Source organism: Mandrillus leucophaeus, unplaced genomic scaffold, assembly GCF_000951045.1.
Source record: "Mandrillus leucophaeus isolate KB7577 unplaced genomic scaffold, Mleu.le_1.0 Scaffold898, whole genome shotgun sequence".
NCBI lineage: Eukaryota > Metazoa > Chordata > Mammalia > Primates > Cercopithecidae > Mandrillus > Mandrillus leucophaeus.
This window is the reverse complement of record NW_012109785.1, coordinates 681,097-694,982: the sequence shown is the minus strand read 5'-3', so window position 1 is coordinate 694,982 and position 13,886 is coordinate 681,097. Positions and strand designations below refer to the sequence as shown.

Below are 13,886 nucleotides of genomic sequence, written 5' to 3'. Positions count from 1 at the left end.
CTTTTTATTGTTTATTAATTACCTACGGTCTAACAATATTATCTTCTGAGGTTGTTCATTGTAAATATTCAGTATTTAACTAAAATAAATTTTAAAATAAAACTTTTTTCTAAAATTACTATATCTTTATTTCCAACTTCACAGTTACTTTGAAATTTTAAACAACAAGAACATGAGATTTTTAGGCACCAAAAGAGGCTTAGGTTTTTAAAACGTATGAGAAATAGTATAAAAATCTTCAATGCAAGCATTATTCAAACAATCTGAGTTTAACTGGACTTGAATGAGTGTGGCAGACACTCCTTCTACACGAATATACCCCAGAAGCACAGAATGACAAGCCACAGGACAAGCGAAACCACATTTTCCGTGTGCTTTCAACAAAGAAAGAAAGGGGGAAAAGGAAGAAAGACTGTCTGGTGGTGGTTCCTTCATCTAATCCAAACATCTCTCAAAGACATCAATGAAGAATGTCTCGAGAAAATGTTATCTTTCACAAATTTTCTCCATGAATACACTCCCAATCAATCCTTCTAGGTAAACACAAATGTTTAGTTGACACCTGAAGTAAAAATACGTAAGTTCTCTACGGTAAAACCTGTCATGGAATACAGCTTGGTTTACTTCTAGCATCAAAACACTTCGGAAATAGAGCAGAGCAAAAGTATTGATAAGAAAACCAAAATAAACAAACCAATAAACCCCACAAAACTCAAACTGAAATGTCTCCTGTTTTTCTTATTTATAAACATCAGATTAAACATCTCAGACAATATCCACTGCAGTAAATAAGACAGAACACTGCCCCGGCTGCTGGAGCCTGAGAAACGACTGGCGAAGAAGTTCTAGTCCCGTCAATCGGTCGTGCGTTTGGCTCACCTCATCTCAGGGAGGAAGGTCTTCTTATAGGCATTCTCAATGTCCCGCAGATAGGCAGGGGTGATCTTCATCTCATGTGGCTGAACAAAAGCAGAAACACCAAACGCGAACATTTAGAGTCCACTTTCTCTGACCTGTGCATATATAAAATGCAAATCACTGGGCCTTATTTTCTCACCACTCACGTCGGGCACTGTGGGGACTGTGGGGTGACAGCAAAGGGCCCCAACGTCAGCTAGAATCATTCTCCATCTACGAGAGTGAACACCTGAGCCTGCCCATGTGCTCCCACAGCGTGACTTTCTCCACACATCCTAAGATGCGTACTTAGGGCAAGAAAGAAGCCTGTTATCAAGCAGCACTGCCTGTCTCTCCTGTCTGCCTCATGCCTGAGTGTAGCAAAGAAAGAGCACCAAAAATCGGGGGCAGCGGCCTGTCTGTCCGCCACCTGTCCTCGGCACACCCGCTTCTTGTCCCCTGACTCTCCCTGCATCTCTCCAACTTGCTCTCCACCTTCATCGCTCACCCATCTCCCCGCAACCACTCCTCCCACTTTCTACAGCTCTCACCTCCCTCGTCATCTGAAATGTGCTATGCCAATTTCAGAAACTTGAAAATCCAATTACGAGTAGCAAGTTTTAAAATGTAAAACTCCTTACAGTTTCACACTACCTTCTCAGCCTGTTTCATTTTCTTCACGTCATTTTCCTCTATTTGACATATTTATTATGTATCTCCTTGTTCGCTGTAGGTCTCCCCATCAGCACACGAGCTCACGGGGAGGACCTCACCCACCCTGCGCACTGATACGCCCCCAGCACCACCAGGTACACAGTGGATGCTCAATCAACACAGGAGAGAGGAAGGAAGAAAGAAATGAACAAGCCTGCTGTTTCAACTTACAAAATGATGAAAACATTCTAAAACTGGATTACGGCAAGAGTGGCAACAACTTGGTAAATTTACCAAAAATCATTCCATCGTACCCTTAAAATGGGTGAATTTTATGAAGCATGAATTATACCTCACTAAAGCTATTCAAAGTAAGAAAAACGCTATCATTCAAAGAATATTTACTGAACACATAATTAATTCCAGTAATGAGACGGGGTACAGGGAAAAGATGATAAAAGCAATGTTGCACTTCATTGCTCTGTCAAAAGGGGGAAAGGCTGTAATTGGGAGTTCTATTTTCCAATAAGAACTTGGTGTCTGAGCAGAGACCATCTTTGTTCACCTTTGCAGCCTCCAAGGTGCCTGGCACAGGTGCCTGGCATATAGGACGTGCTCTGTATTAGAGGAGTGAGTGAAAGTAACAGAGGTATAAAAGAGGTGATATGATTCTAAATCTCTATCATTAGCTATGTTCCAAGTAGAATAAGATTAAATGTTTACTGATTATAAAAGAAACTCTAGTGTAATCCAAGCCCATAACATGCAACATAACACAACCATCTCAGAAATCAGACCTGAAGTTAATTGATAAAACATGTAGTTACTGATCACTTTGACTGTTTTCTTAGAATCTAGAAATGGTTTTCGGATATTCCCATCAGTTATTCCCAAAAGCTGCAATATTGAGACACAGACTGCGTTGAAATAAAAATCAAAATAAGAACACAGACTTACTGATAATGTGACATCTTTTATAAAATGGGGTAATTTCAGCTGGTGACAGTATTAAAGACTTTACTTGGAAAAATTAAAAAGTTGACAGCTCTACTTTAGACCTCAGAATTATTTTTGAAATACTGTTTTCCCAGATAACAAAAGAATTACCTAGAGAATGTTAAATATATGACTTTGTTTTTCCCAATAAATGTCAGCATAATAAGCAAAAGTGTCCAGTTATTCCACTGAGAAACAAACATTTTGAACTTGCAGTTCCCTCCTTTTGCCACTTGATGGAAGGTTCTTGGAAGTCTGACTATGCAACATACTTAAAAGCGTATGCTTAAACAGTGACAGGTCCAGAGCGGCAATAGAAAGGCATACACAGATGTCTTGCTGTTTCTACTGTTGCAGCAGAGAGAAGGAAAGTTAGTCTCCTGGATCTTTCAGGAGCAGCAAAAAATACCCAGAGCTTTACTGTGGCCCTCACACCATCCAGAAAGGTATTTCCTGAGCACCTACAAGAATTCCGGCAGTGAGGGTGGGCACCAGAGCGAGGAACAGGCAGGAAGTCCTGCATTTTCATCACAGTATCAAAAAGGAGACCATATTCTCCTCCAGGGAAAAATAACACAGTATTAAACAAGAACTCGCCACAGGGCAAAGACAGTCCTTGTTTCATCTCTGGATCCTCCACTAAGCCGCCAACACAGCTACCCACAGACTCAGGGTCCCTTCGAAAGGCATTGTTTCCAGGCCACCTAATTAAGATCCAACGAAAACTACAAAGAGTAAATGGATGTGTGTGGAGATCACCGCTCTACTGTGCTGGAATCAGTAAGAAAAAGGGGGAGAGGCACGATTTGCGTTAAATAGATTGAAGTGATGAGGGATAGAAGAAATTGCTTTCAATGTGAAAGAAAACGATAGGACACAAAAACCTCATCACAGAACAGAAAGGTACGTGACAGAGGGATGGAGGATGCTCTACCAGGAGGCCCTCCCCAGTCTCCAAAGTTTAAACAGCTGAGGGGACTCGGGGGACCACAGCGGGACCGCAGAGCACTGGTGGGCAGCAGGTCCTCAGGCGGCGGCACCAGGCCAAGCCCTGGGTTCTCCCCTCCACCCCTGCAGACGCCCTCTCTCGGGTGGGACCAGGGTGTGTGTCACCCCTCCTAGTGAGGACTGGTGGGAATTAGTGTGCTATTAACACAGGGCTTTTAGTGCTGATCTACATGAAAAATGGAGACGCCCGGCCTTTGGTTTCAAACTGCATTACATCTCCTTTCTTCTGAATCCTCCTCTGGACCTCTGGAACGGGCACATCGACGTAGACCACCAGGTGCGGGGGCAAGTATTCGCAGGCAGTGATGTTCTTCACTTCGTTGTAGTGGTCCACACCTGGCACACAAGAGAAATGGGCACCGTCACCTACCAGTCCCCACACAGGTTTCTAAAACACGCTACCCCCTGAATAAAAGGGCAAACATACGTGCAATTCTCAGAGAAAGCAGCAATCTACAGACCCTAGCTCAGCCACAGTTCTAAGCACTGACCACACACGGCATGTGACTGTGCTCCAGGTGCCACAGGGCATGTGCAGACAGCAGCTGTGGTGCCCACAACCCTGCAAACAGGGCTTCTCACCTCTACTGTATTTACAAACCAAAGGACTGAGGACCAGAGAAATTAAGCTACTTACACAAGTAAAATATCAGCATTTAAACTGTGACCTTAATCATCCTAAAAGACAGATCTTTAGCACATCTTAGCCACATTTAAGGGGTCACTTTTGCTTCTGAGGCAAGGCGTAGTTCACGCAAGATGGAGGTCACAGTTCAGTGATCTTTGAACTGAAATATATTCCATATACCTGCAGTGTATACCTGCTACTATGTTTCTTCATAGTAACAATAGATACAACAGTCTGGTCTTCTCTAGAAAATAAAAAACAGCTTTAAACACTTTATTTTTCAAATAACTCAGCTGAAAATCAAGCTACATTTATCCCGGTTCAGTAAGCATAATCAGTTGCACAGAAGTATCTACTGAGTCTGATTTAGTGACAAAATGAAACTGAAAGCAGCTAAGGCTGAGGAATAATTTTCCTAAAGTGATCACTACACAGAATGCATAATCCAGACGGCATCCGCAGGGCCCATGCCACCCAAGGGAACCCTGCCGCTCCTCAGAACACTCTACACCTGCACGTGCTCGTGCACACCCGACCTCCCGGAAGCCAGCACAGAGTGCACGCCAGTGCATGTGGAGAGGCCACGTTGAGAAGCCATCCCCTCCGCAGCTTTTCACATGTGGAACCTTCCAGAAGTGACAGATGGCCACACTAGGGTTCACGGAAAGACAGTTATTTTGAGGAAATGGGCTGGGCACAGTGGCTCACGCCTGTCATCCTGGCACTTTGGGAGGCCAAGGTGGGCACAGATCACTGGAGCCCAGGAGTTCAGGACCAGCCTGAGCAACATGGTGAAATCCCATCTCTACCAAAAATACAAACATTAGCCAGTCTCCTAACCTAGTCTCAAAATAAATAAATAAAAATTTTAAAAGTTAAATTAAAATTAAATTTAAAGAAAAGTTCCAGTGAGTATTCCTAGTAACCTACTCTAGAGGCGATCACGGGATGGGCCCTGGCTCATGGTCAGGGATGGCATGAGCTAAAGAAAAAGACCACCCAGGAGGAGGTGTGACAAAGCGAAGGACGGAGGCTGCCAGTGGAGTACCGTTCACCTGAGCATAGAAACAAACCCGCAGCCAGGCAGAGCACACGGGGCCTCAGGTCTGCTTCCTGACTGCTGGGCCAGTAGCAGGCTGGGCTCTCCTGCTGCTGAGATCAAACCTTCCTTCATCGAGTCTCTGCTCTCACCTTCCTTCCCGCCGATACACTCACTTCTCAGGTGGTTCCCACCTTGCTCTATGCCACCTGTCCTTTAGCCAACATGATCTGCTTTCCCCCAGCCCAGCACTGAAACGACTCTGGCTAACGTCACCAGCCCCCACAAGGTGAAACGTGACAGTCACTTCTCAGTTCTCATCACAGTTACAGCACACGTGACACCAACAACCAACTCTCCCCACATACCTTCTGCTTCCTCCTGTGCACCTCTGATCATTCAGCTTCAATCCGTCAGGGGGGTCTCATCTCCCCAGAAACGGTCCCCCAAGGATCTGGTCTCAGCCCTCCCCCATCACTACTTGGGCTTTCCCAAGATAAGCATGCCCTTGGTCAGTGCTGGACCCCCAACGCCTGCAGACTACCTCCAGCCCAGGGCAGTCCTCAGACTTCAGCAGACACTCAGCAGACGCCAACAGGTGTCTCCTGCCACCTTGCCATGGGAACCTCACACTCAGGAATCCGACCTACCCAAACATGAAGCCACCTGGGTCCACTGCCCCTGTGCGTCCTTCCCCCTTAGCAGCCCACCAGCCAGGGCAGGTCCACGCCACTCCCCACTGTGCACGCAGGAAGCCACCCACCCAGGCCTGCCCAGTGTCCCTCCTGAGCAGCAACTCCCATTGCCCAGCGCAGCCTCCCTGCTGGGGATGCCTGTCCCACCCCAATTTCCTCCCAGATAGGCTCCCTCCACTTCCGTCTCTCCTCACCAAATGCATCCTTCAGACGAAGGCCTGCAACCATTTTAAACTCACATCTAACCACCTCTGCTATGCTAAAGACCTTCCAGGGGTCCCTCACTAGTTTCAGCACAGAAGCCAGCATCCTCGCCAAGGCGCAGCTCCTTCCTCGTGCAGCCTCAGCCAGCATCATTCTCCCCCAGCACCCAGCCCTCACTACAGGACACCACCACCAGCCTGCGGCACACGCGGGCTTCTCCACCATCCCCACGCCTCCCTCACTCCTGCTGCGCTACAGATGACAGGCCATTTGTCAAAACAGCTGTCCCTGACACTATCCCATCTCCCAGTTGGTTACACATTTCTCCTATGTGCCCCTAAAGCAGCCAGGAGTAATGCTCAGGAGCTGCTAAGTACACTTGATTGCAATTAACCATCTCCGCTGGTTCAACAGCCCCCAACCCCGGGCCTGTGGGAGCCTTGTCTTACGTTTCTTCATATTCATATCCCGAGCACCTAAGAGAACCTGGCACACCACAGGCACTCCAGAAACACCTGCTGGTGACCTGACCCGCTGCTCAGCATACCCAGGGAGGATCAGCCCCCATCAGAAACAAGGGCTTGCAGTGCTCTTGTGGGCGGCAAGCTCACAGGTGGAGTAACACCAGGACACACGAGCAGCCAGGAGCAGGCGTCTCCTCCGCAGAATCGTCACCTGGCTTGCTTTGGCCTCCTCTTTCACTCACTAACCAATAGTACTTCCTCTGAGTTCCCAGATTCCAGCTTTCCACTGGCTCCAGCCACCTCAGTCTACAGATGAAAACGCCGTCAGTCAGGCTGTCCACCAGGCCTGTTCAACACACCACCCAACAGAGTCCTAGTCACAGACACCCCAACCCCACCCTGACTCCTCAAGGTCAGCCTGCTTCAAACCACGTGGTCTTTGTTCCTTTCCATTTGCCACTTGTCAGACCTTCCTCAATACAGCAACACAAAGCTACTGTCCTGAAAAATGGCAACGTGTCAGAGGGAAGGACTGCGGTGATGCCGGCAACTGGCAGGGCCAACATCCCAATTCATCAAAATCATACACTAGAAACTGGAGCGTTTATTACAATTAGAGCTATAGCCTAGGTATTGCTAGGGCAGGCTGAGCGCGGGGCAGGTTCTAACCACAGGGAGGCTGTGGGGACTGCAGTTTAAGCTGTGTGTGTTTGAGGTCCAGGGCTCCAATCTGCTTTTACAGGGAGACATGATAGCATAAAATACACCTATTTTAGGAGGGAGAAAGGGTGGAAGACACCTTAGGAAGTCCCTTTTTCCAGTGGAGACCGATTAAGTAATGGCATTTATTCATCAACAAACATTCATAAACACAGTAAGTGCAAGGTGAATCTATTACAGCCTTTGCAAAGACACACCACACACCCAGAAGCCTGTCTGCAACCCTGACTCACACTGCTTTCGGATGAATCCCTGGTTGTACATCGCCTCCAGGAACACAAAGTCACTGAAGATGGAGCGCTCCAATACAACACCTTGTCCTGTTTAAAAACAAGCAAACAGAAACTGAAAATCAGACACAGAGCATAGCACTGTCAACTGATCACTGTATTTCAGAAAAAAGAAAATAACAGTCATTTACAATTCCATTTCCACACCAAAATACTGAAAAGAACATACACATATTCAAAAGTGGAAAGTCATTTTCAAAAACTGAAATTGTCTTTTCAGTTTTGAGCAATATAACATTGTTTCATTCAGTCAGCTATAACGGAAAGCATCCAGTTAATACAAAAAGTGCTTTGTTTTTAAATAATGTATTCCATCCCTACAGTGTCCACCCCTATCCTGCTCCTGCCCCCACCATTCCAGTCAGGTCTACCAATGCTGGGCTACTTCTCAACCTCACCTCCGTCCACTCCCAGCCTCACTGGCTGTGTTAGTATCACAGCAGCCCCGTCGGAGACTGGTGCAGCTCAGAGCACTGGTCCCCGGTTCCCAGCCAGCCTCCCTGTGGTCAACCCTGCTGTGTCTGGGCAGAGGCTTCCCCTAATCTTCCTACCTAGCCTCTCGCCGTGGCCTCCTTCCTCAGAGCACCCACCACTCACCTGGGACAAGACATTCTTGTTTCCACATCGAGTCTTCGTCCCCCTACTAAAACACAGGCTTCCCTCCCTGTGGCACCCGTAGCTCCCAGAATGGGTCTGGCACACAGCAGTCATGCACTAAATATTTAATGAATACATTAACCCAGCGCCAATGTGCCCCAAGAACACTGAGATGGGAGCAAGCTGCACTTTTTTTTCTAAACGGGAAATAGGTTACTATAGCACACAAAAAAGCAAGGTTTTATTTAACAAGTAAAATGTTTCTTTTTCATTTTAAGAAATGAATAGTCAGAAGACAGGGTTGAAGAATGCTTCAAAAAGAACGTGGAGTAAGCCTGGATGTCAGTATAAGTCCATGCTACGACATCAGCTCCTGGATTGGCTCCGGTAAAGCATCTCAAAACAGAAACAGCAGACCACATTGTTTTCTTAGGAGTAACACTAACTAAGATCAGGGCTTACGTTCATATAAGAAAAGAAAGAATCACTAATAAAATGTTGAAAAAGCAAGACAGTAACTCCACCACTGTACAACTGTGTAGATACGTGTCATGGACACACACTGCATCCGTGGAGACCTGAAGGAGCACAGGCAGCAGCTCCTGAGCACAGCTCTGAGAAGGAGCCCTGTCAGCCGGCCACTCTTGGTGAAAACCACATTCTTGTTCTCACAGCTCAGACCTCATGAAGCCAATCCTAGTGGGAGCTGAGCTTGTGTGTGAGAAGCTCATCAGAGGCACTGCCAATCGATGAGCGTGGCAAGCACTGCAATGTAAAACAGACACACAGGCCCCAAGAACCCACCCAGCTCCCTCTCTCTGCACACAGATGTGCCCTTTGCTGCCACCTGTGAATTCAGGACTGCCGTGGCATGGTAGCCTTGACCACAACTCGGCAGTGCATCTGCGGTCCAACTCTCAGGATGTCTAGCATGCACTGCTGTTTCCCAGGATGATTACAGTCGCCCCTGGCTGGACCCTAACCTCGTTCTGCACACAAGTAGTCCATGTTCCTGCCCTTTCATCCACATTCCCTTCCTCTCCTAACTATACTTTCTGATCCCTGTTCTCCATCTCCCTGACTCCCCAGTACACAGCTCCACTTTCTGGTCCCCGTCTCCATCTCCCAGCCTCCCCAGTACACAGTTCCTGCCCATTTCCTTCCTGTTTGGACATCTTCAAGGGAAGCATCCTCTCCTCCTGCACTGGCCTATGGGACTCTGCGTGTTCTCCCTACCCCCGTCATCTTATCAAGGTTAACGTCTACCTTGTGGCTTTATGGTGAATTCCAGCCTATCTCTGGGCCCTCCAGAACAACCCTATTTTGTTGGCATCCCCATCTCTGTCTGTATGGCACATGCACAATCTTCATAAGTGTGATCCCATTTCCTCCTGGACACGTCTATGCTCCCTTTTCCCCTTTGTTTTGACACATTTCATATATAAATGAATATGTAAGTATACAAGCCTAAAGCAGTGCCTTGAGAATTCTATACAATCCATAAATCTCACTCCAGTATCCACAGTGAAATAGCATTAAATTAATTCTGAAGCAAAAATAACACAATCTCAAGAAATTCATGATCTTGTTGGAAAGACAGAGCTTACTTCATTAAACACCCTTAAAGGAAAGCTCGACTCAGTGGCAATTTAACGTGGCTGAATTCTAGAATAGCATTCAAGTACAGAACAAGTCTAACTGCCCAGAAATACTGCACCTGTCGTCAGCAAGTGCTCCAAGGCATCTGAGTACTGCAGGAGGCGACTGCTGTACAACCAGGACTGCAGGCGGTAACTGTGGCCATCATTGCTTCTCGGATCATCATAAAATTTCTCCAAACTAAGATTGCCACTATAGTCTTCGGCGAGGGGCTTCCCATCTCCTGTGGTACTGTCTGCATAATGAATCCCCGCTTCAGGAAAGTGCTTGAAGCCTGAAAAGAGAAACAATCGATGCAGTCTCATGTACATCACTCACTTCCCGCAGGGAGCAGTGTGGCCTAGCCAAAACACACAGCCCGCCCGATTATCACCACCAGGGATGGCGCCAAAGACCTAGAGAAAGTCACCTTCATGCCTGGGTTTCATCATGTATGAAGGGAACACACAACATATACGAGCAAGCATGTGAGCGAAGGAGCTTGCACCGTGCCCTTATCCAGGTTCCTCCTGAAAGCACTGCTCCCTGTAACCACAGGAGCCCCCTCTAGCGGGCAGCTGCTGTCATGCAGGTGCTACAGAAAGGTACGAGGGACACACAGCTGCACCAGGAGTCCGGAAGGGGCTCTAACCTTGGCTGTGGGACCCAGCTATGTGGCACCCGCTCACTTAGGAGTATACCCATCTGTGAATGAGTACCATCCTCAGCTCTATTTCAGAGGCTGTCGCAAAGTTCAAACACAACAGTTTACGTGGCAGTGCCCTGCTTACACTGTCCACATAAAATTCCAATTCAAACTGACAACCAGCATGGATTTTTACAAATTTTCCAAACACAAAAGATTAAAAACAGCTTTTTCTTGTTTTATAAAACAGCTTTTTCAATAAACAAAAATGTGAAATACCCATCTTAGGTCCAATTACTAAACATTTAATATTATTTAATATTAATATTGAAGAAACATCAGTGAAATAAGCAACCATATATCTGAGAAAAACGTATCATTCTGTATAACATAAAATCATACCTAGTTTCTCTGCTACTTCTTTTGCAAGTCTGCCTTTTCCGGTACATATATTGCCATCTACAGTTATCACCCTGCTGCGCTCTGTCAGTCTCGTGCTTGTTTTATCCCCAAATAGGAAATGCCACATTCCATAGCGCAGCTTGCACTGCACACTGCTATGAATTCCTCTCTGAAAAACACAAAATCACACAGCAGCACGTTGTGACCACTCTGGTTCCTGTAGGCATTAGCAATTATTAGGTAAAAAAATTGAGAAATCTCTTGGTGATAAAAATGCCAACATCTACATCTTTATTGCCTATTAATTTGTTTAATTAGCTGTCTATCCCCCACCACTCTGTACATGCAAGTTTCATTAAGGGCAGATATATTGTCTGTTTGTTCACTGCTAAATCCTCAGGCCCTGGAACAGTGTCTGAAATTTTTATTAAATATGTTTACTATGTTCAATAAAAATTGGAGGGAGGGAGGGAGGGGGGATGGATGGATGGATGGGTGGATGGATGGACAGACGGACGGACGGACAGAAGGAAGAAAGACAGGGATGGAGGGCAGCTTGGGAGTGAAGGGAAGGGAATAAAAAATATTTCTCTAATCCAAGCTTCTGTCCCCAGCTCCTGACCTAGTTACCCCACTGCCTATTAAACAGCCCCACCTAGATGTCCTGAAGGCACCTGAAGGTAACAGAGCTAAGGTGAAAAGCCCCCAAATCTGCTTTCCCTCACAGCAGGGAATATCCACTACCTAACAAGCAAAAGACAGCAAATTTGAGTGACACCTTCCTTCTTCCTTCAACTGCAGAATTACGCACGAAATCCTAACTCTTCAAACTCTCTGAACACTGCATCACCTCCCTATGCTGTGTGCTGACTCTGTTGACATCCTCACACCTCTCATCTATAAGGCAAAGGCCTGCTTCAACTCCTGTCTCCAGCATCCCAATTTATTCTCCACGCTAAAGCCAAAACAATCCTTCCAAAAAAAGAAAAGAAATATAACCAAAAGTAAAATAAACTGAAAAAGTTCAACACGTATGATGGGATAACAGCCTTACTATATACAGAGATTGTATAGCACAATAAGCAAAACAAAGAATAAAAACACATAGCTTATTTTAAAATTATAAAATACAGCTAAAAACCACATGAAAAAGTGGTTAATCTTGCTACAAAAAAAACAAAAGACTATCATCAAGAGACATTAGTTTTTCATGTATCAAAATGAGAAATAATTTTTAAAATGATTACAGAGTTAGGACAACACAATGAGTACCATCCTAAACTGCTAATGGTAATGAAACCTAGAGGACACTGGGTCTACAGCATTAGGAATCCATTCAAAGGCTATATACATAAGACTGACCTATAAGGATGCTCAATGAAGTATGATATGGAACATCAAAAATGCAAATAGAAACCCTTAAATGTCCGACAACGAAGGAATAGTTAAAAAAATTTAAGGCATATCCATATTATGGAATACTAAGTACTCAAGAAAATATAAAAATATTAAAATACTTCTTTGTGAAATTTAAATAAAACAGGAGAATATAAAATATCAAGATATTTTTCGATCTTGATTTATTTGATAACTGAAGAGTAAGGAAGAAACAAGTTACAAAACAATGCAGAGCAGACAACCCAATTTAAAAATGGGCAAAAGATGTGAACACCTCTCACAAATGAAATTAACTCAGATAGCAAATAAGCATACGAAAATATGCTGAACACTGTATGTCATGAGATATTCCAAAGTTAAAACAAGATACCACTACGCATCTATCAGAATGCATAGCAATCCAAAGTAACTGACAGCCCCGCACGCTGGCAAGCATGCAGAGCAACAAGGAGAGCCTTCACTGCTGGTAGGAGTCAAATGGCACAGTCACTCTGGAAGATGGCTTGGCACCTGCTTAGAAAACTAGTCTTACTACATGATCCGGTAATCACTCTTCCAGGTATTACCCAACTGATATAAAAATGCATTTCCAAAAACAATCTGCACATACATGATTACAGCAGCTTTATTCATAATTGCCAAAAACTTGAAGCAACCAAGATGCCCTTCAATTGCTGAATGGATTAACTGAAGTACATCCATGCAATGAGATATTATTCAGTGATTAAAAAGAAATGAGTTATCAAGCCACGAAGACATAAGTGAATCTTATACAGATACTTCCAAGTATTCAAGGCGTCTGAAAAGGCAATATATTGTATAATTCTAATTATATGACATTCCACAAAAGGCAACTATGGAAACGGTAATGATACCTGTGGTTGTCAGGGGTTCGAGGAAAAGAAGGGTTTAATACGTAAAGCAGAGGCGAATTTTTTAAGGCAGGGAAGCTACTCTGTATGAACCTATAACGGTGGAGACATGCCATCATACACTTGTCAGAACCCATAGAACCTTATAGCACAAAGAAAAAAATCCATAGAACCTTATAGCACAAAGAATGCATGCAATGTATGCACATTTTTGAAAACTCATTAGGTAGAAGGATCCCAGGATGTAAAGCAGAGTATGACAAAGCAATCCAACTGTGTTACAAATGTATGAAACAATTTCACTAAAAAAGGCGGGGGCAAACTGCTAAGAAATGAGTAGTCAGTAAGAGTAAAGGCAGAAGGAAGAAAACACAAGCACTGGACTCCGTTTCTGCTCAACATCGCATCACCCCAGCACCTAGCAGGGTCCGACCTTTAAATGGCTCTTGACAGGGCTGCTACGTGAATCATCGAATGACAAGCGCGCGTGCCCCCGGCCTGCCACCTGCACACTGGCCTCCCGCATGAGGGCAGCCTCCGGGCGGATCACCTCCGCGCTCCAGCGTTTTGCTTAAAGCTGAGATAAAATGGCCTGCAGAAGCTCGCGGCCCCCCTGAAGTCTGTCCACGACCAAAGACCAAACAGTTCCGGAGGCCGGAGGGGTCCCCCAAACCCACCCCGAGAGCGACCCTGGAAGCCGCCGCCAAAGGCCGGGTGAGATGTGGAACTGCCCCCCTC

At 45.5% G+C, this 13,886-nt stretch overlaps 1 protein-coding gene across 1 annotated transcript in view; it reads right to left on the bottom strand.

Annotated features, from left to right (window-relative positions):
* Positions 1–13,886, bottom strand: part of NDUFA10 (NADH dehydrogenase (ubiquinone) 1 alpha subcomplex, 10, 42kDa) — a 65,400-nt gene that overhangs the window by 49,535 nt on the left and 1,979 nt on the right. Inside the window, exons 3-7 of the mRNA XM_011969542.1 lie at positions 10,879–11,047; positions 9,910–10,125; positions 7,539–7,625; positions 3,770–3,891; positions 880–959 (exon numbers count right to left, since the gene is read on the bottom strand). Coding sequence (XP_011824932.1) covers positions 880–959; positions 3,770–3,891; positions 7,539–7,625; positions 9,910–10,125; positions 10,879–11,047 — 674 coding nt within the window. The remainder of the gene's footprint in view (positions 1–879; positions 960–3,769; positions 3,892–7,538; positions 7,626–9,909; positions 10,126–10,878; positions 11,048–13,886) is intronic.